This window comes from Candoia aspera, chromosome 8 (genome assembly GCF_035149785.1).
Source record: "Candoia aspera isolate rCanAsp1 chromosome 8, rCanAsp1.hap2, whole genome shotgun sequence".
NCBI classification, from domain to species: domain Eukaryota; kingdom Metazoa; phylum Chordata; class Lepidosauria; order Squamata; family Boidae; genus Candoia; species Candoia aspera.
In genome coordinates this window covers 54,162,513-54,190,121 of record NC_086160.1, presented here as the reverse complement: position 1 = coordinate 54,190,121, position 27,609 = coordinate 54,162,513, and the positions used below count along the sequence as shown (strand labels likewise).

Genomic DNA, 27,609 nt, shown 5'->3' with positions numbered 1-27,609 from the left:
TGTAGGGCACATAGAAATAATTGGAGACAACCAGCACCTTGAATTGTGCCTGGAAGCCAAATGGGTATGACTGCAACTCAGGAAGTAGGGGTGTTACATGGGTGTTCTGAGATAACCCCATAACTACCCATGTAGCTATATTCTGGATCAGCTGTAGCTTCCAAGTGATATTTCAGGGCATCCCCATATAGAGTACCCTTCCATAATCCAGGGGGAGATGACCAGAGCATGAGTTACCATGTGTAGAACATCTAAAAGTTAGGCGTTAGATAGTGCTGGTGATGATACTTTTGTGGTTTACAAAACATAATGTTTACAGAAGCAAAAACAGAGCTTCTAGATTTTTTTTTTATAACTGTGGTTGTTCCTCCCCTATGCACCATGGAGCAAATGTAATTGATGTCTGATTGGACTTCATATTCTTGACAGTTGAAAAGGAAAGTGGAGAGCCTCTGTTTCTATCTTAAACAAACTATGGGCAAGTTTAAAGGAGACATTATACACAAATTTATAATGCTAGTGAATTATACTTTGAGAATTAAAAAAGATCAGTTTCCTTAAACAATGCTCTGGTTCTTAATATTTCAACCTTTAATTTTTGTAGTATTTCTGTTCTTCATTCAAGTTACAAAATTTATACTGTGTTTTTTTGTCTCAGAGCATCACATATAGCAATCTCTTGGTCAATCTGGTTCATTACTCTTTCTTATCTTAAGAGCCATCTTCCGATTCGCAGATGCAGTTAACTCTGAGTGATGCTTCCCTGTCTTCTTCATGACCAGCTTGAACTATGCAAACCTGAACCACCAAAGTTGATGGAAGAACTAGCAGATCAAGTCTGCAGCCCACCAGACTCTAGCTTACTAGACAACTCCATCTTATGAATCAGAGAATGATTTTCAGCTCCTTCAATGGCTTGTTAGCTTCAAGAACTCTAGAAAGTGACTCTCTGCCTTACTCCGCTCCTGCAATAACTTCATACAGTTAATTAATGTAGGAAAATTAAAGAACCATTCAATGACTGGACATAGGAGATTAAGGGCTAATTAGGTAACCTTAAAGTTTTTTGAAAATAAGCAAAACCAAATGCTAGACAACCATTTATGCCATAGATTTCCAGAAGTGTCAGAAGGATATTGGATAAGCCCACTGTGAATGTATTTATTTGTATTCATCCAGGCCATCTTGATGAACGTAAGCAACTGGATACCAGAGAGGATAATTAGTGATTAATGACTCATTTGACTTATCATCTGAATTATTTTATTACATGTATAAATAATAATTTGGGGGCTGGGAACATAAACTTTGAGTAGCATGCCAGTTTGCATTCCAAAATCTGTAAGACAAAGAAATGGATGAGTCCAGCTTAACAATCAAATGCATTTTAATTTAAATTAATTAAAATACAGTAAATATGATTACTTTTGGTTCATTTAATACTTTTTAATTGCAAGAAAGCTTTTGAAATTGACTTGTGCTGCGCTGCATGTATCTTGTTAAATTCACTATGAATTGGTGATCAGGATACAAGTTTGACAATGTTAATAGAGTTGCTGTTGCTAACTTCTTATGGAGCACTCCAGTAAGTGAAGCAATTCCATTAAATGTTCAATAAATACTTAATAAGCCCATATCTATAAATTATCAGATTTTACTTGGTGACCAATGCACATATATAGTGAAAACTATTTGTGTAAAAATAGTACACTTGGCTGATCTCTTTGCACTTCATTTTAACTAATAACCATATAACTGATTATATGATATTGATTAGAAAACTAAAGTTATTCCTACCTCCTGGCCCAACTGAGAATGTTCAAGACTGAAATGGGAGGAGGCATTTATAACCTAGCAATTGATTGAATCAGTTTGCTGAAGCTAACACTAGAATTCTGATTATAGTTATTTATAAGGCAAAACGTAGAGAGGAAAAAAGTATCCCAAAGGAGCCTATTGAATAAAATAACTTTCTTCAACAAAAGCCTACCTTAAAACATAGAAGAAATCAATTTTGAAATTGATTTTTTTTAAGGGAACTGGTTTGCATACATTGTCAGCCTGAACTTTGTAAGGTTGGTTGTACAAAAATGAAGATTTTTTAAAATCATTGTATAATTAATTCCAGGTTATAATTCAACATAAAATTAAAGCTAACTATGTAACCTAATGCTTTGTAGGAAGTTGTTTAATCTTTGGCTGAATTATTCAGTTAGGAACACAGTATTAGTCAATTAGGTGGATGGACTCAGTTATAGTGGCAATGAGTGCACCATTGGAAGACCTGACAGACCAGGTTAAGGACAGATCATCATGGAGAAAATCTATCTACAGTATGTGGTTGCTAGGTGTCAACAATGACTTGATGGCACATAATCAATCAATTACTCAATTAATGTATTATATCATTTCAATTAATATGTTATATTACATTGTACTTAAATATGCATTTGGTTAATTAGGAAGTTATTTTCAAGTACAACATGTTAATTTTTGAAATAAAAACTTTGAAATACTGTGGATACCCAATATAATCTTTTAAAAGCTTTTCCCTCTTCCAAGTTTATGCCTATTTTGATATATTGCTATGCATAAAAACAAAAGCTATCACTTTTCTTCGAATTATTTTTTTTATATGTATGGATCTGATTAAATAATAGATCAAAAGTATAATCCTGCGAAGGTGTCATAGAAGTCATGGAGACTGGAGATATAAATCCATTTTGAGTATTTCATCCTAGCTTTCCCAGAAACCAGATGGTGGAGCTCTTACCTTGGTAGGAGGAAAAAAGAGATAGATAAAAATGTGTGAACTGCTAAATAAGATTTTGATCTAAGAAGGTTATAAAAGGATTAAGGGTCCAGATAAATTTGGAATATTGACTTTTACTGTAAGATTTTGGAATTAACCCTAAAAATAGCTTCTTGTGGCAACCAGATTTATTTTGGCCATCTTGGCTATTGTAAGTCATAACAAAGATAAGTGACTTTATGATTTTAGAAACTGGACACTAAATGGGACTAAAGATTCTAAGTAGAAGGGGAAAAAAAAATACAAGCCTGCCTTTGGTGTTGGTTACTACAGGGACTTACTAAATAATTAGTTAGTACTGGGACTTAAAATGACACAAAACTTCATAACATTGGAAATATTAAAGGAGATCTTTGAAGAATGAAGCCAGAAATTAGTAGTATCAGTAATAATGTCTGACTCTATAGATAGACTATGTCCAAAATATATTAATGAGGGAATGACAGATGTGGAGCAATTTTTTTCTGACAAGACAGAGAAGTACTGAAAGTGGAACTACAAATGACAGGCCAAAAGAATGACTTGGAAAAGGACGCTTTATTGGATATACAAAAGAAACAGGCTGAAGTTTTAAAAGTTAAAGGGGAAACACAAATGACAAACCAAGAGAATGACCTGGAGAATGTTTTCTGATTGGCTGTACAAAAGAGACTTGTAAAACCCTTGAAGAAGTCTGTGTGATGGGCTAAAGAAGAATTGAAGAGAAATCAAAGCCTATGACAATATTTGAATGAACTAAAGATTAAGACTGTTAGGAGTAAAGGGAAGGAATATAAATTTGATTTATCTGATCAAGATTAAAATAAGACTTTTTTTTTTTTGCAAAATTCTGGCAACCTGTTATTGACTTTTTTCTGACACCAGGATTGAAAAATTGATGTTTTATGGATTTGCTTATTGATAAGGGATGGAATATGGGATGAAGAGATATCCCTAAGGGACGAAGAGTTACTAAATTTGTCTATACTTTTAGTAATGAAGATTGGAAGTCACTTCTTTAAATATTTCTTTTCTTTTTCTTTTTATATTATATTCTTTCTTTTCTCTTTCTCTTTCCTTTTTCTTTCTTCTTTCTTTTTCTTTTTTCTTCACTTTTTCTTTTTTCTTTATCTTCTCTTTAGGTTTAGTTTGTATTAGTTTTTACTGTTGTATCAAAATCCTTAGTAAAAATTATATACAAAAGAGAGAGAGAGAACAGCACATTTCTCTCCCCTGCTACCCTCAGTTACAGGTGGGGTATAGCATTATTGCAATATCCATAAGAACAGCACTGTATGTGAGCAAGTTCTTCAAACAATTGTTTCTAATAAAAGATTGATTTCCGAGAATGTATATAACACACTATAATGTTTAATCAGAGCCCAGGAAAGGTTGGAAGATCAATTTTTGAAAAAAGAGATTTAAAATGTGAAGCTTTTATTCTTTCCACATGTATCTATAAAAATTGATATATCTCAGGTTCCAACTATATTGTTTAATTGCTATTTTCATTTTGTTATTTATTATAATATTAATTGTTCTCCCATTAGCTACTCAGCTTAATGCAAAAGGATGTATGAGATAAATTAATCTATTCTCTAGATAATGTTTCATACATTATTTCAAAACAGATAAAAGATCTTAGCCTTCTTTTGTGTGACATCCTTTCAGACTTAGGAAGAGTGCTATCACTTTCCCCTCAATTTTAACTCTTAAAGGCTAAACAGATTGTTAATTAAGCTCTTTTCTAAGTAATTTCTGGTCCTGCAACCTGTCTAAATTTGTCTGAATTCTTCTTAATGCATGGTGCCCAGACCTGAGGCAGATCTGACTACTAGAATACTAATGTTGTGTGTGTGTGTATGTGTGTGTGTGTGTGTATGTATGGATAGACAGATAGATAGATAGATAGATAGATAGATAGATAGATAGATAGATAGATAGATATAGTCTCTTCAAGACAGTGTTGACTCCTGCCTGATCCTGTTAATTAAGCTCTAAGTACTTAATTTCTGGTCCTGCAACCTGTCTAAATTTATCTGAATTCTTCTTAATGCATGGTGCCCAGACCTGAGGCGGATCTAACTACTAGAATACTAATGTTGTGTGTGTGTGTGGGTAGTCATTTCAAGACAGTGTTGACTCCTGCCTGGACTAGTCTCTGCAGTTTTCTTGGCAAGATTTCAAAAGTGGCTTGCCATTTTCTGCTTCCTAGGGCTTTTATTCTTTCCACATATATCTATAAAAAATTGATATATCTCAGGTTCCAACTATATTGTTTAATTGCTATTTTCATTTTGTTATTTATTATAATATTAATTGTTCTCCCATTAGCTACTCAGCTTAATGCAGAAGGATGTATGAGATAAATTAATCTATTCTAAATTTATCTGAATTCTTCTTAATGCATGGTGCCCAGACCTGAGGCGGATCTAACTACTAGAATACTAATGTTGTGTGTGTGTGTGGGTAGTCATTTCAAGACAGTGTTGACTCCTGCCTGGACTAGTCTCTGCAGTTTTCTTGGCAAGATTTCAAAAGTGGCTTGCCACTGCGGGTTAAACCGCTGAGCTGTCGATCGGAAGGTCAGTGGTTCGAAACCGCGCGGCGGGGTGAGCTCCCGTTGCTCGTCCCAGCTTCTGCACACCAAGCAGTTCGAAAACATGCAAATGTGAGTAGATTAATTGGTACCGCTTCGGCGGGAAGGTAACGGCGTTCCGTGAGTCATGCTGGCCACATGACCCGGAAGTGTCCTATGGACAACGCCGGCTCCAAGGCTTTGAAACGGAGATGAGCACCGCCCCCTAGAGTCGGACACGACTGGACTTTACGTCAAGGGAAACCTTTACCTTTACCTTAGATAATGTTACATACATTATTTCAAAACAGAGAAAGTGACTGGCCCAAGATCACCCAGCTGGCTTTGTGCTTAAAGAGGGACTAGAACTCACAGTTTCCTGGTTTCTAGCCTGGTGCCTTAACCACTACACCAAACTGGCTCTCAGTGTAATAATTACTTCCTGGGATTTACACACTACATTACTATTGATGTTGCCTAAAATGGTATTGGCATTTTCGCAGTTCCATCACATTCAATTACTATTCATTTTTCCCCATAAACATTATTGCCAAGCCAAGTACCACCCTACTTCATCCTGCTCTACCTCTAGTAAGAATTAGATTTAATTCTCACTGAATTTCATCATACAGTCCCAATTATTTTAATACTAAACTCTATAGATAACCACAACTGATCATCATGACCATCATACATTTTTAGTAATGTATAAGATAATGTATTTCTCCACACTTATTTCTACTGAATGGAAACAATGTTTAGAATAAAACTGGAAGAATGAAAATTTTGACAGTGCTATGCTAAATACAGATCTCAGTTCTGTTAATGTATAGGAAGGTTTAAAATTAGTAATTGCACCTACGTTTTGCTTTCCAGATGTTTGCTTACACTAATGGGGATATAAAAGAACAGTTTGCCAAACTGATGTTGTTAACTGTTGTTGTTAGTTGCCATCGAGTCATTTACGATTCATGGCGACCCTAGGTATAATAGAACGAAATGCTGTTTGGTCTTGTGCCATATGCCTGACTGTTCCAATGTTTGCATCCATTGTTGCGGTAATTGTATCAATCCATCGCACTGAAGGTCTTCCACTTTTCCTCTGGCCCTCGACTTTACCAAACATGATGTCCTTTTCAAGCGATCAGTCTTTCCTGACGATGTGCCCAAAGTATGAGAGTCTAAGCCTAGTTATCTTCGCCTCTAGGGAACAGTCTGGTTGTATTTCTTCTAAAACTGATTCGTTTGTTCTTCTGGCAGTCCATGGTATTTTCAGTCATCTTCGCCAACACCACAATTCGAATGCATCAATGACTGGACATAGGAGATGCAGCTAACATCTGACAAAAACTATCTGTTCTTATTTCATTGGCTTTCATAATTTTGCTGCTTAAGTGAGATACCCAACACCCTAATAATCCCATTTTGGCTTTACATTTACCCCTTGAGGCGAGAAACTTCTGTTGAATTCTGTGGCAAACTCTTTTAAATCTTTGAAATAGGATTTCCTCTTTAGGGGAAAAGAAGAAGACACTAAACATTCCTAACCCCAAAGAGTTTGACAAAAAAACCTTTTCTCTTGCTATCATGTAGGTATAATGCCTGTTCAGTTTTGCACATTCATGTTCTGATCCTGATCAAGAACACCAATCAAGACAGAAATAAAGAACTATTTACTAAAAATTGTTAAGAATTTTAATGTAAGTATTACAGTGATTTAAAAAAAGTTCTTCAAAGAAACCAGAAATCTTCCCTCCTTTTTTCATATTTTAATACCACCAGAGGGCACACACTCCTAGAAGATGTCTAAGACCTTATGAATGTAATGTTAGTTTTATACTAAACAGTACAGTATCGAAGAAGATAAAGAGTTTAGTGATGCTATAATATATGCCAGCATCCTGTTTCACAATTCTAGTCATCCCCATATCTCCAAGGCGTTATCCTTCTTTATCAGACAAAACAAGAACACAGAAGAAGTGATACTTTACAGATGTAGAATTGCATCCTAAGGTTTCTTCTATTATGAAAGAGAGTTTGAAGAATAAGGTTTGGCCATCTCCTTCTTCCTTTTGTAGATCACCTGAAAGGGCTGTAGGACAGGAGGCAGTGAATGACGGAAAAGGTTCATATATGAAGTGAACCATAGTTTGTGTTAAAAGCGGTTGGCTGAACAATAGGTGGGTGGAGGCAGTTGGAGGCTGTCCCTTACCGTACTGAGGCGTGGGGCTGGATGGAACCAAACCCAGAATGGCTTGGATTAGGGTGGGTGCTTGGCTAACAACTGGTAAAATTCACTTAATGACAGCAAGGGGAATTTCTGGGATTGCAGTCACTAAGTGATGCGGTCACGTGACATCTCATTTTATGACCGCATTGCCTAGCGATGGAAATTCCAGTTCCAATTGTGGTCGTAAGTCGAGGACTACCAATGTCAGACATGATTTTGTGTGAAATGAAATTAAGGTGCTATTTATTTATTTATTAATTAATCAAATTTATCACCACCCATCTCCCTAAAGGGACTCTGGGCGGTTTACAATAAAACATAAATAAAAATATAAAACTATAAAACACTATAATACATAATACAATAAATATAATAAAAACATATAATTAAATGTAGATTGCAATATACTGATTTTCAGTATGTTTGATCTAGGGGTCTCAGAGCTGGGCTAAGGAAAAACGAAAGAATGCTCATAGAAGGCAGCAAATATGCTTTGGCTGTGCTGCAGTTTAGGGTTTTTTTGCAATGCCAATAGCCCACCACATTCTCAGTGCCAACACCCATAAGAATCATTTAGATCAGATTGAAAGGTCATTATTTGCACACCATTTTGTGCCATTTTGGTAATGGTATTGCCCAGTGAGTAATGCATAGTTTTGTTAATTGGCTTAGTGCTATTGCTTGTTGTTGTTGTTTATTCGTTTAGTCGCTTCCGACTCTTCGTGACTTCGTGGACCAGCCAACGCCAGAGCTTCCTGTCAGTCGTCAACACCCCCAGCTCCCCCAGGGACGAGTCCGTCACCTCTAGAATATCATCCATCCACCTTGCCCTTGGTCGGCCCCTCTTCCTTTTGCCCTCCACTCTCCCTAGCATCAGCATCTTCTCCAGGGTGTCCTGTCTTCTCATTATGTGGCCAAAGTATTTCAGTTTTGCCTTTAATATCATTCCCTCAAGTGAGCAGTCAGGAATTATTTCCTGGGTGCTATTGGTAGAGAGCAATAATAATATATAATAAAGCAACTTTGAATGTTTTTCATGTGGTGAAGTCTAAGAGGAAATCTTAGATTTGTGAGCCATACCCAAACTTGATAAAAAATATAGTGAACCAGAAACACCTGTTTGTGAAAATGCCTGTATTATTGTCATTCTTGTTGTTGTAATCATTATAATTATTATCATCATCCTTCTTATATTTAAAGGTTATTCAACTCCAAATGACTCTGGACAGTCTGCACTTTAAAAAGTAAAGTACAATAAAATAGAGAAAACTATCATGTATATCCAGAGAAAAAACATACTTAAAATACCAAAGAAAAACCAACAAAATCAAGACTAGTTTAACATTCCAAGCTGCTTTATAGTATATTATTATTGCTTTCTAGCAACGGAGCTAAGCCAATTTAAAAAACTATGTATTACTCACTGGGCAATACCATTAACCAAAATGGCACAAAATGCAATCCTTCTTGTAGACTCCAGTAATGACATGTACACTATGCATGAAGGTATTTATGCACATACAACTGAGACATGTATTCTTGTGGTTAACTCCTACATCTTGCCATGCAAAAGATTTACTCCCTGCCAGGACTATCTGTAACAGTCACAAACAGATCACTCAGCTGCATATTTAAAGAACATCAAACCAGGAATCACCATGTGCAGAACAATCGGCCTTCTGTTGTCCCCCTTTTCAAAATAGAAAGAAGAGGAAGAAGAGGATCAGCTCAGGTCAGAGTTCTGTATAACTTGGAGAAATCTTCCAAAATACATATACCTTCCATACTGCCAAGACCGTATGTATTTACATACACTTTCCTTATGTGTACAAATGTGCATTACTCACTAGGCAATACTATTAACCAAAATTGCACAAAATGCAATCCTTCTTGTAGACTCCAGTAGCGTCATGTACACTATGCATAAAGGTATGCACATGTACATGCCTGCGCACATGGCCCTATAGGATGTGTAAAGATCATCTCCTTTCCTCAGGTTATTCATTAAATGTGGGAGATTGTTCAAGCCTGTTTTGATGAGTATATTCTATAAATGTAATTACTAGAAGTAACTATGAATCATCATCATCTGCCACACAGCTTTCTGGTTTTGCAGTGAACCCTACCTGATTGGCAGGAGTTGCTGGCTAAAAATGAAAACTTTGGAACTCCTGTTCTTACTAAAAAAGGGCATCTTTTAAGACAGCATGGACTGATAGTAATTTTTATTGCCTAATCAAATAAGTTACTCAGCTTCAGCAATTAGTTTAATTTCTAGCATCATTTATTGGCAATCTAAATTCATTAAAAAAAGCAGATCAGTGAGAGGAAATAGTTATTTCTGGTTAGTGAGAAATGAAGGACATCTAATACGCCTCCATGTCCATTTGTATTAATGTACAATGGGCCCTTATCCCTAAAGTTTGATTTTATAGAAAGAAAAAGTGCTAAAATTTGCATACATAAAATGCAGTGAAAAGTGTTGCTTCACAGTCATGAGATACTCAATCTACACTGTTTTGCAAAAGGACGGCTTTATTATAAGATGGTGTGGATGTGTAGCTTCAGGCAGCAAATGATTACTTAACTTTTAATTGCCATATTACATCTGCCATAGAAGAAATCCCAGGTAGTTATTCTATAGCCCTAGAGAGTTGGAAGAAGCCACTGAAGCCATGGAGTCTAACTTTCCACTCGGTGTAAGAATACAAGTAAAATTATCCCCACTGTCTTGCCTTTGCTCTGTTTAGCAAAGAGAATTGACCACTTTCCTCTGTAATTTGTTTGGCAGTTGAACTTCTCTTATTGGGGAGAAGTTTTTCCTAATGGTGACTTTCTCTCACTTATGCTCATTGTTTCATGCACTGTCCACCAGGAGCATAGATAAGAGTTCCCAGCACTTTTCTGTGTGACATCATTCCAGGTCCTATCCCCTCCTGGTCACCTTTTGTCAGAGCTGAACATCCCCAATTCCTTCAATCTCTCTTTGCTGGACTTTGGGCTTAGCCTCATGTCCTGCTAACTGTGGCATAAAGAGGCCTTAAATGGTATCCTCAAAAGAGGGCAAAGGGAGGCAAAAGGACCAATGTAGTAGCATGTTATCACCACATAAGCTCTGCCCTTTTTGTAGGTCTGTCACCAATTTATGAAACCATCCATGGACATCCATGGGTTCCCACTTTAGAGGATATACCCTCATGAGAGCTTTTTGGGTCATCCCCAACCCACTGCAGAGGCAATCTAAATTCATCTGAAATATTCCAGTTTTAAAATAGCATTTTCTGTCTTCTCTCAACATTTGTCTTGGTGTACAAATGACTTTCAATGCCTTATCTACCATCTTGATGAAGATACGATCAAGGGCTGGAACCTATTATTAAACATGTGTTCAGTGAGCTTTCAGAAGAGTGGTAGAGTTTTTCATAAAAAAGGGGGCTGCTAATTCATTTAAAGCAGGAAAGAGATGTGCCATGGATTCTGTCCCAAATAAGTGCTTTACAGGTTGCTGCTGCTCTGCTGCCAAGGAATTTTATGTGGCTGTTTTTATTACTTGGGGGGAAGGGAGGAACAACTCCATTTTGCCCACTCCAGTGCCACTTTGCATACCCCATGGATATGGGTGCTGCTGACCATGGCTAGCTGCTGCCAGCACTGCTGAGTCCTTGAAGCATTTATTTATTTGGATTGATTGACTGATTATGTGCTATCAAGTTGTTGTCGATTCCTACTGATCATATAGATCAAGGTTTCTCAACCAGGGTTCCGCGAGGTCACTAGGGGTTCCCTGGGAGATCACGATTTATTTAAAAAATTATTTCAAATTCAGGCAACTTCGCATTAAAGAGGTAAGTTTCATTCTTTATTTTTAGTATAAGAACACTGTTAATGCATATCTACAGGCCTACACGTGAAACAGATATAATAATTTTGTAACTTCTGGCCTATTTTTGAGCCTGAATGTGCAGGGGTTCCCTAAGGCCTGAAAATTTTTTTAAAGGGTTCCTCCAGAATCAAAAAGTTGAGTAAGGCTGAAAATTGACAAGAATTCCTCCAGTTTACTCTCCTAGCCCAAGCAGGGAAAACCCAGTAAACATGTGTCCAAAATTAGCCATGTTAACAAGCTGGTTGGGTAAAAGATGGGACCAAGATGAGACAGGAGGGAGTCTTGATGCAAGCAAGCTCCCATTTCACTCCATACCTCTCCTCCAAATTGCTGAGATATTTTTGGACATATGTCTAGTGGTCTTCAACCCATGTTTAATAATATAAGTGACAGGTTATTGCAGTGGAGGAGCTCTGTCAAAACATCCTGTCTTTTACTGGAGCAAACTTGAAAGGTGTCTAATATCCCATCCTAGCCAGTTGCCCACCATTGCCCAAATTTATTAAGCCTAGAAAGCAACTGGTGATGTTTTTTCCTGTTGGCTGGCTGTTGGGTGGGTGGAAGGGAAATAAAGCTAGGTGAATCTGCAAGTCTCTGCCCTTAAATTATCATGCGGTAAAGCTGTCATGACAGGACCACTCACAAGCCTTGTTACGTAGTAGATTAGAGCTTAGCCATTGGGAAAAAGAAAATTATGCCTGTGTACTTTTCTGACTACCCAAGGACTAGAGGAATGCATATTAATGAGGCCATCAAGGAGATACATTAGTTTCTAGTTGCTCGATAATCCTTGTTGCCCTTCTCTGAATCCTTATTAAGCGGTGGTATCCAGAACTGCTTATAAGAGTTGAAGCTGGATCTAAGTAGCACAGAAAAAAACAATGGAATAATTACTTCCCAGGATATGGAATTTATTTATTTGCAGACTTTTGTATGCTACTCACTCCAGGTGGATTCTAAAAGCCTAAGTCTAACGTTCAGTTAGAGAGCCAGTTTGGTGTAATGGTTAAGGCATCAGGCTAGAAACCGGGAGACTGTGAGTTCTAGTCCCCTCTTAGGCACAAAGCCAGCTGGCTGACCTTGGGCCAGTCACTCTCTCTCAGCCCTAGGAAGGAGACAATGGCAAACCACTTCTGAAAAACCTTGCCAAGAAAACTGCAGGGACTTGTCCAGGTGGTCTCTGAGAATCAGACATGATTGAATGGATTTTTTAAAAAAAAAATAAGTTAAACCATTAAATCCTACCACTGCTATCAAATTAGAAATTTTCCACTCCAAAAGCCCTGTGGAAGAGCATTATTTCTACAGAGGGGTGGTGGGGGTGGGAAACTTCCTGATCTCTGGGAACAAACCTTTCCCATGTTGTGGGCTGCTCTGGACTCTGTTCCCCAATCCCCCAGTGTCTCTTTATTGTCATCATTTGCTGGAATTCAGTCTGAATCTGTTCCATTCCAGTCAGTCTCCCACAGTTTCCAAGCACTAAGTCAAAACTTCTATCACATCTCCTGCTTGATCTAGGTTGGAAGTGGACCACTCCAAATTGATAGATGAATTCATCCAGCAACTTCATGTAGATGGTAAACAATAGGGATCAAGACAGTGCCCTGAAGCATTTCACACTGAGATGCCCAAAGGGTCTATCTTTCCTCCACAGTAACACCAATTAGGTCTGCTAACTCAGGAAGGAGTGGAACCATTGCAAAACAGTGGTGTCAATCCCCAGGCCTTGCAGATGGCAAAAAAGAAAAAAGGAAAAAGGAAAAAAAAGGGAAAAGGGAAAAGGGAAAAAAGATACTATGTTGTTGGTTGATGGTATTAAATAATCTTGAGAGATACATGACCCAGAAGGTTGCATTTCCCCAGTTAGGTCCTCCTCCAGGTCATCCACAAGACTGACCAATTTGGTTTCTGTCACGTGCTTAGGCTTGAACCGTCGCTGGAAAGGATCCAGATAATGTTTCATCCAGTGCCTCTGTCATTGTTGCTCACCCATCTTCTCTACAACCTTACCTAAGATGATAAATTTGGAGACCAGGCAAGCAACAGTTTCTTGAGGACATTTTGTACTATCTCCTCTTTCAAGACCATTGGTACCACTCCCTCAGAGATGCCCCCACCACCTCCATGTTAGCATGTTTCCTTATCATACTATCAGCAGTTAGAGGACAGATTTCATACAATTGTTTATGAGGAATGAGTATGTCTTTTTAGATCCAGAGAAGTGGAAACATCAGCTCACAGTTTTTTAATCCATAGCTTTTGTAGAGATTCTTGTGACTTAATTACAATTTTTATTTTTTTTTAGAATGTACTGATTTATTTTTCTTTCTTTCCAATTATGATTATAATATATAATATAGCCAAATCTGGTGTGGTAGCTAATAGGATCTGACAGCAAATAATACTTCAGATAACTTATATTTGAATGTCTTCTCATTTAATGAATTACCTAGTTTGAGCAAATGTTAATATAATTTTCTTTAATTATGAATGTTACTGTCTTTCTCTTATTTATCTCTCCCTGATCAATGACTGTTCTAAAGATAGCATTGTGAATTTGGCTTTAATATCAAAAGCTTGTAGAAAGGCAAACAAATCTGAATGTTTTTCCAAGAATTGGGGCTCCATATTTTGGTAGTAGATGGTAATCTTGATGGAGGTGTTGCATGATGTTTGATAGTATTATTATTTTAGAGTTATTGAGGATGGTTCTACCATGGATGCAATATTTAATATTGATATGATTACAGCAGTTCACTATTTTGATATTTACTTTAGACCTCTGATGTTTTATGTATGTTGCTACAACAACATTTTGTTTTGTTTACAAGCACCATGAGTCCATGTAGCTGTGGTGGCAAATAAAATAAATACTTGGAACGTTATGCTTACTGTATTATTGTCTGTCAAGATCCCATTGCCTTCATTTTAAAACTCCACAACTCCACACCAGTGATATAAATCTGATCTTTTGATAGGACTGAGGTTAAGGCTCTATATATATTCTAGTACAAAGTCCAGGGTGAATCAATGTATCTTTCTTGGGTTTGTTATGCCTCCTTGTTCCTGGTTTTGCTCACTGCCTTCTCCCAGGCATGCACACTGTAACACAAATGCACTTCAAGTTATTTCACAGCAGTGGTCCTGACTGGGACCAAGGACAAAGGCTAAAAAACGGCCATTGGTTAGGAAGAGGTAGATTCAAGAAGGAGGGCTGCTACTTTGCAGGAAAAAAAAAACAGCACTTGGCACAGAGATGATTTTAAGTAATTATAAATTGATCACATATTCAATGTTGAAAGGGAGTGCTAGCTTGGCCTTTCATTACACATATTTTTCTTTTCCATCTAAAAACAGTAGAGAAATGAATAGGATAGGATAGCAATGTGGAGTGCTGTGTTTCTATAGAAGCTCACAACTTTTAATGTGCTAAGTTATGGCTCATAACACTGGTAAAGAAAAACATGATCAAAATGCTGCCCAGGAATAGTTTTATCACAACATAGATTTTTGCAGATCAGGTGTACAAGAACATATTTTTGTTTCTTCCCCCATAAATAAATAGAAAGACTAGCGATGCAGAGAGTTACAGTTATCACAAGCCCATTTAATTTGCTTAGTTCTAAACCACGGTAGTTCTCTGGAGTTCCCTTGGAAACAAAGATTTATATGGATGTTTAGGATACTGACCAGAAATAGTTTCACTGGGCTTTTGGACACCAGTTTTAACAAGGGTACAATACTTTTCTTTCTCTCAGAATGTTTTTACATATGATACATTTAAAAAAAACAAAAACAAAGAAGGTGTATCAGATGTACCAGTTTGGAGAGCCAGTTTGGTCTAGTGGTTTAAGGCGATGGGCTAGGAACCAGGAGACCGAGAGTTGTAGTCCCACCTTAGGCATGAAAGCCAGCTGGGTGACCTTGGGCCAGTCACTCTCTCTCAGCCCAACTCACCTCACAGGGTTGTTGTTGTGGGGAAAATAGGAGGAGGAAGGAGTGTAGGGTATGTTTGCCGCCTTGAGTTATTTATTAAAAAAATAAATAATAAAGGCGGGATATAAAATAAATAAAATAATAATATATAATAATATATAAAAAGACACAGACAAATGTGTTATTTTAAACCAAAAAAATCACATTTTATTTAGAATATTGATATACCAAAATAAAATTAAAATTAAAAACTCTGTTTATGGAATGAAACATCCATATTTGAAAATGGCAAAATAAAGCTATCCCTAATCATTATAGATCATTCTCAACCTTGGCAACTTTAAGATACAGTATGTGGACTTCAACTCCCAGAATTCCCCAGCCAGCAGTTGCCAAGATTGAGAAACACTGTTATAGGTACTTTACAGACAACTTCAATCTGAACATACATCTGATTCAAGCTTTAAGATGCAAAATGGCTCTGGAGAATGAAGACAGGTGAGATCAAGGAGCTTGCTGGAAATCAGTAGGGCACTGTAGGAATGACATGGTGTAAATGGTCCCATTTTGGCTAGACAGTGAGACTCTAGAAGAAATAAAATGCTTGGCAAGTTACTTAGACTGCTGTTGACACACTGAGATGAGTAATTGTCTTGGAAAATCATGTGAGGGCTCACCCAAGCTCGGGTGTTAGCATGCATTTGCCGGTGTTCTACTAAGCAGATTAGATGATCAAATCACACGTCTTTCTTGAGCAAGATCCCTGAAGCAATGGAAACGACTGGCAGCTGGGGAGAGATCATGGCATCTCCCACTGCCCAAGAAAAACTTTAGCTACTTTGGTTCAAAATCGAATATTATGCTGCAATAACCATAGTGGATTGAAAGGACTGGTAAGAATTTTTATCCTTTTGACAAAGTGGATATAATTCAACTGAAATTATGTACCATGGTGGTTGTAACTGTTGTAAAGATACAAGGTACTATAGTTTTCACAATGCAATCTTAGAAATTCACTTCAGTTCATCTGCTGGATAAAGCGTTTGAAAAGGCAAATGGGCACTTTATAAAACCCAGTCCTGGTTTGCACAACATGGTGAGCCCCAATATAATTTGTTGGGTTATGACTCATTATATTGCATGAATCACCCATTGTAGATGGTGGCTTTGCATGTTATGTAATCCCAGCCAACTGTGATTTATTTAAAAAAAAACCAAGGTTGAGCAAACCATAGTGTGATTCTTAGCCCAATTCCCATGATGAATTTAATTATGAAATTTGAAAATAAAGACCATTTCTCCCCAGCTAGGGGATAGCATTAGAGATTCCTGCTTTCTTATGAATGACTTATGACTCTGTGAAAAAATAGATCCCAATCCCTACCAACTATATCTTTCCTCTCCAAGGAGTACCAGTTAGAACTATGATCCACATCAGCATTTAGTGATATCCTCCTGAAATCATGAGCTATCTACACATATAAAAATAGAAAATAGAGTGCCTATATTTATTGTGCAAGAAACTATTCAAAAGGTGGATAGTAAAAGTTCAGAGTGTAGATTCATTTTTCATTTTTGTTTACTAACACACTCTCTTTACAGGCTTGCTCAAAACTAGCAACGATTATTTCAGGGCCATTTTAACCACATTGAGACATGTTGCTTTTTTAAAAAAGAAAATAATTGTTTTCATGAAAAAGAACCTATTATGCTGAAAACTGGAATGAATGTTTTTCAAAACTTTTCATGGGGAATAGGATGAGAGCAGGAATAAATGAAATTGCCAAAGTTTAACCAAACGTATTAAATTAGAAATAAATTTTCATAAGAAGGCTTTCAGTGGGATTTACCCCCAAGAAAATATGCCACTGAATTTGGGAAGCAAAGGGTGGAAAAACATTTTCTTCCTGAATTTCAAGGAATTCTGAATTATAAATATTTCTTACAATTGCATTCCCCCATGAAGAGGAGGAGGAGGAGGAAAGGGGGAGGGGGAGGATTCTCTAAGTTGTTCTTTGGCATCCTTCTAATGGAACTATAAGTGTCAGAACTCCTAGCAAATATAACAATTGGGAATTTCACCTGCTGAATATCTAAATACCAGGTAAAATGCCCATGGGGTATGCTTCTAGGCTGTGCTAAGTGTCATGTGGAACAGAAATTTATTATGGGGGATTGAATGCTTAGTGGTCATATTTTTCTCCTAGATGGTTATACTCAAAATCCTTCTTTGAAAGGAGGCAAGAGAAAAACTCCTGGAGAGCTGTGCGGATGGGTGGGGGGGAGAGAGAGAGAGAGAGAGGAACAAGATTCCCCATCACTGACAAGCACAGAGCAAGAAAACTGCTAATCATGGCTTTGAAACATTTGTCCTTCTATATTTGGCTCAAGCCAACTCGCACCACTAATTTGGATTGTTTTTGGATGGTTTATTGGAGCTACACACCTTCATGTCAGTTCAAAATACTGGCATCATATATACTGTGTTACAAACCATTCAGTTTAAAAATCAGTTTCATCATTTATTTTTCAGCTACATGTTCTGAATAGATGCAAATAAGCTAAGCTTTCATATACAAAAGCAGTAAAATTATTTTCTAAAATGGGTGACTGGAATGCAAACTGCCCATTGGTGGTAAATACTGAGACAGATTTTAGGAGGACTGATTTATGGGTAAGAGTGCTAAAAGTGTAGGCATGGTTTGGGTAAAATTCTCCCACAACTTATTAGGGAAAAGTCCTTTTGAACTAAGTAGATCTTGTTTTTGGGTCAACATGATATGATTGCATGGCCAGCCTTGCAAACTATTCATTCACCCATTCTCCAGGAAACACAAAATCCTAAGACATATTTCTGCATCACCGATTCTGCAAGCCACTGCAGAACAGTCACATTCATATAGGCACCATTCCACCTTTAGATTACTTCTTTTTAATTGTGTTACTCTCTATACACTTGTGAGTCCCCTATTTCTAAAACAGCTCAGCCAAGACAGACAGACTGAAATCCACTGACATCAGCATGCTTAAGCTTGACTCATTTCTTCTAGATTTAGGCCACAGCTTAGCCTGAGAACTATGGATGGGTTCACTTGCTCAACAAGAAAAAGTTTACCATGACAGGAAAAACTTGCCTTAATATAACCTATAGTCTAAAATGGCGCCATCAGCTCTGGATTGTGTGTAATTCCAGATGTGCTAGTTCACATATTTTTTGGATAATTTGCAGAATCTGTAGCTTCTTTAGGTCTAAAGAATAGATCATGCAAGTATTTCTAACTCATTCACTATACCTTGGTGACCTAAACTGTTAAAGCAATGGACTCTGTGAATGGGCACCAACTAAGAAAAGTACAAATAACTCGGCAAAGATTATAATCTGTTATGGAGCTTCAGGAATCAAGGTTTCCAAAGAGCTTGCCAATAAGGAAAAATATTTTGCAGACTTTGCAATAACTTAACCCAAATGTTATTGCTAAATAGTAATCTAGCTGAATTTATTCCGATAAGAATATCAAGGGTGATAAGGGTATACATAAAACATAACTGCTTTATTTTCAGATGGAAGAGAAATAAGGCTGCAATGCTCTAGGTGGAGTTCTGTGATGACTTGCATTTGAATAGCTATCTCAGAACTGCCCTGTCAAAGCATTCTCATCAGTCATACTAAGAATGCATCTAAATAGTTGCTTATCACTACTGTATTATTAATATTAGAATAAAGCAAGAAAAACACGTTTAAATTCCTTTGGTTAACAGGGAGCAGAAATAACAATAAAATTCTTAGCATCCCTTGTGAAATACCATTTTTTTGGGGGGGGGAAAAAACGACCAAGCAAGTTTTCCATGAACGAGCAGATCAGCTTACATGGAAATAGCTATAAGAGAGACAGAAGATTCAGTCGGTAGGGGCACAGCTGCAAGTTACCAAGTACTCCTTCCCACAACTTTCCTAGGCTTTCGACTTGCTTCGAATATTTGTTGCGGGAGAAGAAAGCAAAGGAAGGCTTACTGTGGAATATCAAATCCCAGCCCAGCCCCAAATAACATTGTTTACATTTTAATTGAATGTCCATGTACCCTATAAGTCCTATAATTTACTATTACATTTTTATGTTAATATTTTGTTATTCTTGTAGTGTATAACAATGTCTGAACATCAATAACTTAAATAACATAACCACAAATTCTTTTTCAATTTTTCACAGTTATGATTAAGCCCCAGAGAGCTTCTCAATTCCCTCAGCCACCCTCAACCCTAAAGTACAGTTCACATAACACAGAATGTAGCAGTTTTCCTGAACATTGTGAGACATTGAAAGCCCTTCTTACAGGATTATTACATTGGGTCATGAATGACAGACAGCACAGTTCAAACTAAATTAAGGTAAAATTACTATGTATTGTACAGTCTTAGGTTAAAGCAAGAAAGTTGACAATATTTTGTATTAGAAAAAAAGTGATTCTGCCTGGCCCCAATTAATTTTTTGGACAACTCAGTAAGGGTTATATATGTAGTTACATGTATGTTTGATTCCCTATGTAGAACAGCAGCTTTTAATAGTTTCTTCTAGTACTTCTAATTGTTAAAAGAATCAAATATATAGAAATGAGAAAATATTACGTTAACACACTTGTAACATTACATTTACATAGTTGTTTCTTTGAAGTCTTAGGAATGTTATATATTTTATTTGGCTTTGTAAGAACTGAAATCTTACAGATAATACAATCTACTTTTCCTCTGTAGAAAATATGGCTCTTTTCAGCTATTTCTCTGAGGTTCAGAGTGGAATAGGTTATCCTTTTATCTGCAGCTGACTGAAGAACCAGATGTCTTTTTAAGCAATCAAGGATGCTACAGTATATTTTTCCTATGGGTTTTTTTTAAAGTAAGCATGAAGTAAAGGAGGTGGTACTGAATCACTCCATTCAGGATTTGCCCTCTTCAAAGCTTCCAATGATTGCATTGTCTGCCTTCTAGTGTAGTATCGCCAAGTGACCACAGGAGGGCACTTTAAACATCTTTGCATTGCTTGTGAAGCAAATAGAACCGCACAGTGTTAGCTAAAGTAATATAGTCTGTAAAATACTATTTAAAGTTGCAGATATCTATTCTTTGAAGTTCATAAAAATATAAAATATGTACCATACCACAGTATTTTTTTCCTGATCTATCTAATGCTAACATCTCTCCAAAGCTAATTTTTGCTTGTCTGTTTACCTTTCCTTCCAATTGCACTTAATGATGTATCCAGGGCTGTATTATCTTAGGATAGCTTCTGGATACTGCTGTCTATGATGGTTCCATGCTCACAGTTATTGGACTCTGAGACTTGTTTGCTAGGAGCAGCAATTTGCATCCACCACTGAAAACTGTATCTCTGTTTATGATATACGGCAAAGAAATAACACTTTCTCATAACAATGACTTGTGGTCATGAGCTCTGAGCCACCACTGGAATCAACAGGAAGAAAGATACTTTGTTCCAAAGACCAGTCCAAAGACACTTGCATTCTCTTGTTTTGAACAATTCTAGCTTATGGAAATAACTTTGGATAAGTGATTCAGATGACATATATCAACTAAATGAAGACTGAACAGTCATACTTTTAGACATCCTCTGCATCTGAAACAGTAGGATAGAATTGGCCATTACAACACAGTAGCTGAAGAGGTCTCTGTAAATTGGCTTGCTGTGAAAGACCATTTCCTACCCCTTTTTTTCTCCTGCTATCCATCATCAATAGTTCCAGTGAATTTAACTAATTGACCCAATATTAAACTATTCTCAGTCATGTTTTGGACTGAAAATGCCCTTGAATTTTCTGAAAAAATTATCTGAAGAAAATATTTAGTCCTAAAATTATTGTCTCGTACTAAATCTTTAGTTTAACTCACATACCAGGTCTTCCGACAGCATAATACAGAATATATATGAACACAGGCACCCACTTCCTCTATCTCTCATGCACACACAGACACCATTCTTTCATGTGGTACTTCAGTGGAATTTAAATGGCTCCCCTAATAAGAGCTTTGATAGGAATCTCACATTTTTATAACCTGGCTTCCTAGAGTGCAACCCTTTCAAGAAGAAGCATTTCCCCACCTTGCAGAAATACTGGCATTATATGGGGAAGATCCTTGACTCAACGGGAGAGCAGATGCTTTGCCTGCGGAAAGGTCCAAGGTTTAATCCCTAGATTCTTGGGTATAAAAAACAGGATCTCCACTTGCAAGGCATTTCCCAAGACTTCGGGGAATGCTGCCAGTCAGAGTAGAGAAGATGGAACTAGAAGAACCATGCTCTGACAGCATAAGGCAGCTTTGTATATTCCTAGGATACAGACTGTATGTTTCCTCTTCTTAAATTTTGTTCAAGTTTTGTATTTTTAAAAACAAAAGTTAGAAAGAATATATAAATTTCATTTAAAATAAAAGTCATCTATGATCAGGGCAACCATATATTTTAATATTTTGTTTTGCAAAATTCTGATCTTCTTTTCCTTTTTTATCCTAAATGCATGTTTGCTTTACAAGATGCAAGAAAGAAGATGTCTTACAGCAGCCTGCTAAGATGCAAGATCATTCCGTGAATCCTTACCATGGCAGGATCATAAATTTATTGGTTTGAACAAACCTATCTGTCCACAGCTGCTGAGTTTTATTTGCACCACATATAAATGGTTTTTGTTGTGCCATTTTGTTTTGCTTTGTGTTTCTTGTTTGGTCGATGACCTGAGCAGTGGCTTAGTAGGGTTCCTAGCTTTACTCAGCCTTCCTCGCTTTCCTTGTTTTGCCAATGTATGCCTCAAAGAAGAAATGACAGAAGAGCACAAAGTAGCTGAGGTACATGAGTGAACACCAAACGACGTTGTGAACATGTGAGTGGCACTGGCCTTGTTGCATCCAGGCAAAGACCAGGTAGTTGATTATGCAGCCCACAAACATCTGTGTAATCTGCGACAAGGTGATAAACATGGCAAATTTACGTGATACTCTGAAGCCTGCAGCCCGCAAGGCATAATACGTGTACATGACTGCATGTACTCCATAGTTCATGGTCATAAACCAGCCACCACCAGCCACCATGTCCTTGTAAGAGTACCAAGAATAAAGCAGTACCGTAATGTGGTGATACCAATGGAGGAAGATAAGCTTCTGTTTCCTAAGAATAATAAATATTGTGTCTCCTAGAGGGGAACAAAAAGTAGAATACAATAAACATGTATATTGCACAACATAGTTTTAGGAAAAGAGAAAACCTCAAAGGAACCCTTTGAAATACCCTGAAACATTAGATCAGTTTTAAGATGTGTGTGCTTTTTTACATAAAAATAAGGACTTTCTAAAGGAATATTTTGAATGCAATGTCACCTTAAAACTGGCCTTAAAATCTCTAATTTGTATCTGTTTGTATAACAACATCATATGAAAACCCCTGCAATGCCCTAATTTCAGATTCAATGGTCATTTCTTAATAAGGACAAGATACCCAAGAAATAATTAAGACAACATCCATAAGTTATTAAACTTCAGTTAAATACATCTTTGTGACAATCTATCATACTTCTAGAATGGATAATAATTGTTCCTATAGCATTACCATAATTAAAAGGGCAGTTAAATAACAATGAAGAAAATACTTATGTTCTAAATTAATTACAACATGCTTTCTGAGTTCATGTTAATATGCTCCAGCCCCAATTAACCTTGTTTAGTCTCTTCAGATCTTTAGAGATAAAAATAATAGTATAATAGGAAACAAACACCCCAAACCTACCTGTAATAAGAGGCATATCTATTCAGGGGTATCTGCAATGATAGTCAGTGGGCTCAACCAGGTAAGCAAAGTCCTCCCTCTTTTTACATGTACATATCCAATGTATGTTAAAAATGCTTGTGCTAGCCAGTGACCATCACTGTGGATACCCATGTTTCTATGTGAGTAACCCCTTTGAATAGAAAAAAAGGTAATGGAGAAAATAATATCAGTTTCAATGAGTTTCCCAAGCATTAGTCCCCTGAATTGTAATGGAACTTTAAATCTATGACACTGTTGGTTCAGCTCTCTTTTTGGACTGACAGCCTCAGACTTCCATCTGTACTTATGGCAAATGGGCTTCTTTGTGAAAATTGTGCAAGAGTCAAAATATTCCATCTTAGAAAGATTTAAAATTGCTAAGATCTCCACAAATCTGTTTTTTCACATCATAAGTCATAATACAAAGCTGATTTTATCATGAAGGATCTTTTAAAGGAGGTGGTACTGAAAAATATAGTCCAGTGAATTTGTTAATGGTTTAGTCCTGGGGTGTGCTATACTGCCTCAGAGTATATGTGTGATGACTGGAACACTCAACTTCCCATTAAATTCGACTCATAAGCAATTACTTAGATTTCTCTTTAATGGTGTGTAGCATTCAGTACAAAGGAAAAAGTTGCAAATGGAAAAGCCTGTGCTTTCCCCCCATTAAACATCTTCAGTGAATTCAAATTCCACCCCACACTACCCATCTCAGGTATGCACCCCTCCCTCTTGTGCCAGTTAGGGTAAGCATCTGCAGCTGTCTTCAATGGCTCCTCACAAATGACCTTGGAATTACAAGATAGTCTAAACAAAATGATTTCACACTCCCAACGATGTTCCCCCTCCCGTGCCTTCAACTCGCAAGAAGAATACACATGTTGACTGAAGCATGCATGCGAGTCCAATCAATTGTTCTGAGAACGTTTGATCTGGGAGCATGACAATATGCTTGAACTTCTAAATCATAGCTGAGTCTAACATATACAGTACATACACTATCACCGTTTTCTCCCAAAACTCAATTCTACAATCTAAATTCAATATAGTGGAATTTAATACACATGTCATGTTTTTTAGGCTCTCAAAAATGCCGACATGCCACACATGGAACAGATCCAAACAGTCCAGAGAACTGCTTTGACTCTGGCACAAGATTTGCCATAGCATTATTATATTTGGCTCTTTTTAAATGTCTTTTTCAGAATGCATTTTTAGAGAAGCCATATCTATGAGTTAAAGGTTTTATTTAACTCATAGATATGGCTTTCCAACATTTCATAGTATTTTGGTTTGCGGCAACAAGTAAAAACAAGTAAAATAAAGCTGTGAGCTAAGCAGCAAAACCAAGGTTTTTTTCCAGAGACTGGGTGGGTGTGGTTTTTTTCCCCTAGTTGAGGACCTGCAACTCTTATTCTGCCCACAATTTTTTTTTCATCTCCTATGCTGATTTCTTCCCTCCTTAGTTCAATTGTTTAACTTTTTAAATTACATTTTTCTACTACTGTACATCCATCTGAGGGTTACTTTTGAGACACAAATATATTTCTATGCAGGCAAGTGCTTCAAAACTCAAATAAAGAATGACAGCAAAAGACAGGATAGATGCTGTATTCTCATCAATAATATTCCAGTCTTAAATACTTTCATTATGTAAGTATGTCAGTGATCAATTTCAAGGAAATGTGCTTAAGACTGTAACGTAAAAGAGAAGTAAAAACTGTGGTTTCCTTTTTGGCTTTATTTATATAAGCATTTGCAATCAGATTTATCTAAATTTACCTAATTGTTTTTACACATTTTAAATAAGTTAGGATCTCTAAATATATAAATAACAGAGGTAAAGTCTTTCCTCTTGACCTGATCCAAAAATGAGAAATTCACTGAAACAACGCTTTCTTAATATTCCTCATTTTTAATTTTTGATTTCTTTTCTTACAATCAGCAAAAGATGTCCACCGGCAAATTTGGAATTTGAAATTAGGGCCATCCTAATGAATCTCAGGATAAGCAAACATCTATGTGCAGATCAAATAGAAATGAACAGACTTGCTGTTTATAGTATTTCTATGAATGGTTGATGTTGATGAAGAGAATGGTTTATGTAATGTTTTACTGTATGCAGCGATGAAGCATTCTGGCCTGCAGCTCTTCGATATTTCTGTGGAAAAAGAATGCTTACACCTAGTGAATGTGCTGTAAAGCAACTGTTTTGTACTTTATATATCTGTTTCCACTACTGTTGTGTAGGGAATGTTGTAGAATATAGGAGGATAAATTTATAAACAAAATGTCATACAGTATATGATAAAACGACTGACTACTTTTGGCCTGCTGGATCTTTGGTATTTCTATGTAGAAAGTGTTCTTAAACATTAGTCCCAATGATTTTATTCTATCCTGTTTTCATTGGATTCAGACAAAATTAAGGACAAAGGAGACAAACAGTTGAAACTAGAACTACCATGTTGGTTTTCATTTTATGCTAAATGAAAAAAAAAACTCATAAAGAATTCTCCTTGTCTTACATGAAAATGTGCATTATATGCACTGACATCTGAGCCATAGCATTCAGGTAGTAAAAATGTAAGATTAATGTAACTATAATAATAAAAAATTAAAAATGCAGAGCATAAAGAGGGTTAAAACCTCTTTGTACCTTTATACTTTATAATGTTTTTAATTTATATGAACCGTTGTTGTTTTAATATATTGTAAGCCACCCAGAATCGTGTTTGAGATGGGTGGTAGAAAAATGTGCTAAGTAAATAAATAAATAAACACATACATACATAAAAATAAAACAACCCCAGGCTTCATTCTTGCACTCTGTTAAAGAGCCAGGACTTTGTTATTCTACCGAGGACAGGAAGATGGAACACAACAGATTTCAGGACAGAGAATATTCCAAAAGGAAAGTGTCATGGGTACTGATGGCGAGCAGGAGGGGGCCCCTATCCAGGGGGGAAAACGCATGCGTAGTACTGAGGAGTTAAGCAGCCATTCAAAGAGACACAGATCAGACCCGCCTTAACTTTCGGGGTTTATCTGTCTGGGTTTTCCCACACTTCTTCAGTTAGGATTTTCTGTCTTATGTAGCAGTAATAAACACTAGAGACCTACTCCTCGTCTCAGCGTGATTCCTGACTGTTACGACAGAAAGGGCAGCTTCTGCCCCTCCATTTTAGAAAAGCCTGCTTCTGCCCCTCCGTTAGAGAGTTTCTCTGGAACATGCAATCCTGCACCTGGATTAAGCAGTATAAGCTAGGGCATCTTTTTAATTAGTCATCTGCATGGGGCAAATGAAACAAGTCACTTATTGGAACTATTGATCAACGCACTCTGACATACAGACATATGAAAAAAATTTTTAAATGAATCTGCAGTATGTTAACACTTACATGACATTTCAGAAAAATAATTAAATACTAAAGATGCCATGAAGATTTGTTAAAACTATGCAAATTCACTCTGCAAGTTCTGATTAAACTTACAGCATCTTACTTTTGAATACACAAACAAAGCGCACAAGTGGGGGAGCCTGGGGGAGGAGGGTGCTGCAGTGCATCTCCAGCATAGGAAGGCCACAGGGCGGAGGGCACAACACGGCATGAGCACAAGAAAGCTGAAGGACTTACCAGAATGACTTGTGACCTTCACTGCCAGCTTCCCCATTGACTTTTATTGTGAAAAGCCAGCAGGGAAGGTCACAAATGGCGATCACGTGACTGCAGCTCCCTGCAATATCATAACTGTGACCCGGGCACCTGAGTGCCTGGATCACAATCACATGACCGCAGGGGTGCTGTGATGGCTGGAACTTTAAGGATCAATTGTATGTACATCCGTTTTTTCAGTGCCGCCCTAACTTTGAACAGTCGCGAAATGGATGGACGTAAGCCGAGGACTACCTCTACTGTGTTTGCAATGAGCTTAGTTATAGGATTTGGGAAGTGCGTGGGTATGTTCTCAGCGTGATTCACAACCAGACTTCCTGGAAAAAGGGATATAATAAAATTGTCCATGCCATTTTGCAACTATCTTCCAGACTTGGTACACATCACAATTTTCAAGCTGAGCAGTTGGAATCTGTTTTGTTTCTTTTATTCTATAAAATTGTAACCAACTAATGAGTTGACCCTTCAGAAAACGCAATAAGATTTGGCACCTTCCACAGCACTAGGACCTTATGAATGTGTGGCCGCGTTAATCATTCTCTGGGCTAGTGAAGCATTTCTTGCGTGGAGGATGTGATACTCTCTAGCACAAGGGCACAGTCGGGAAGTAGCATAAAGAAAAGAATTCAGAAACCTTTATAACTCAAATCAAAACTGCATCGATTAAGAATTTCCTAGAGTTTTTTGGTATTCTCTTCATTTT

At 37.0% G+C, this 27,609-nt stretch overlaps 1 protein-coding gene across 1 annotated transcript in view; it reads right to left on the bottom strand.

The window, feature by feature from the left end:
* Positions 1 to 21,873: 21,873 nt before the first annotated feature.
* The window catches only part of ELOVL6 (ELOVL fatty acid elongase 6), a 58,107-nt gene continuing 52,371 nt past the window's right edge, over positions 21,874 to 27,609 (bottom strand). The window contains exon 4 of the mRNA XM_063310323.1: positions 21,874 to 22,615. Within this exon, the coding sequence (XP_063166393.1) occupies positions 22,191 to 22,615 (425 nt within the window). The 3' untranslated portion in view covers positions 21,874 to 22,190. The remainder of the gene's footprint in view (positions 22,616 to 27,609) is intronic.